We start from the raw sequence: 569 nt of genomic DNA on the forward strand, positions 1-569 counted from the left end.
TCTGTATCGTGAAACCACCCAGCGACATTGGGTTAAGAAATAGACTTTAAATTCTTTAATAAATCCTTAGTCTTCACAGGTTGTTGGCTCACAAAATTTTTTTTCACCAAGCAATAATTCCATTTTTCTTTGTATCACTCTCAGTACAGTGACAATATATTCCATCAGTTCAATTTTTTCTGGTAAAAATATACTACAGAATAAAAACATATAGTTACCAAGGGCATCAAATTGTTCTTTAATTTGGAATGCTAATTCTCTGGTAGGAGTCAAGACCAGGCAGAAAAGACGCTGTGGTTGTGATATCAAAGACTGGAGCACAGGAAGTCCAAATGCTCCTGTCTTCCCTGAACCTGTCTCTGCAAGACCAATGACATCTCGCCCTGCAAAAGGAGTGTTGTATGAACAATCTTGTGTAAATAGTAAACATTATATTCAAAGCAGTAGTATAAATAAATCAACGTAGATAACTGACATTACCTATATAATTAAGCTATCAGCTATATCAGGGTCCATTTTCCATAACCATAGAACTAAAACCACCAGAAAGTATCATCAATTATAAATTC

The 569-nt window shown here is 34.8% G+C and overlaps 1 protein-coding gene across 1 annotated transcript in view; it reads right to left on the reverse strand.

Moving 5' to 3' along the window:
* The window catches only part of LOC119594098 (probable ATP-dependent RNA helicase DDX47), a gene marked incomplete at its 5' end in the record, with an annotated part of 5,505 nt that overhangs the window by 2,839 nt on the left and 2,097 nt on the right, over nucleotides 1-569 (reverse strand). The window contains 1 exon segment of the mRNA XM_037943153.1: nucleotides 219-383. Within this exon segment, the coding sequence (XP_037799081.1) occupies nucleotides 219-383 (165 nt within the window).

This window comes from Penaeus monodon, chromosome 33, assembly GCF_015228065.2.
Source record: "Penaeus monodon isolate SGIC_2016 chromosome 33, NSTDA_Pmon_1, whole genome shotgun sequence".
In the NCBI taxonomy this organism is placed as follows: domain Eukaryota; kingdom Metazoa; phylum Arthropoda; class Malacostraca; order Decapoda; family Penaeidae; genus Penaeus; species Penaeus monodon.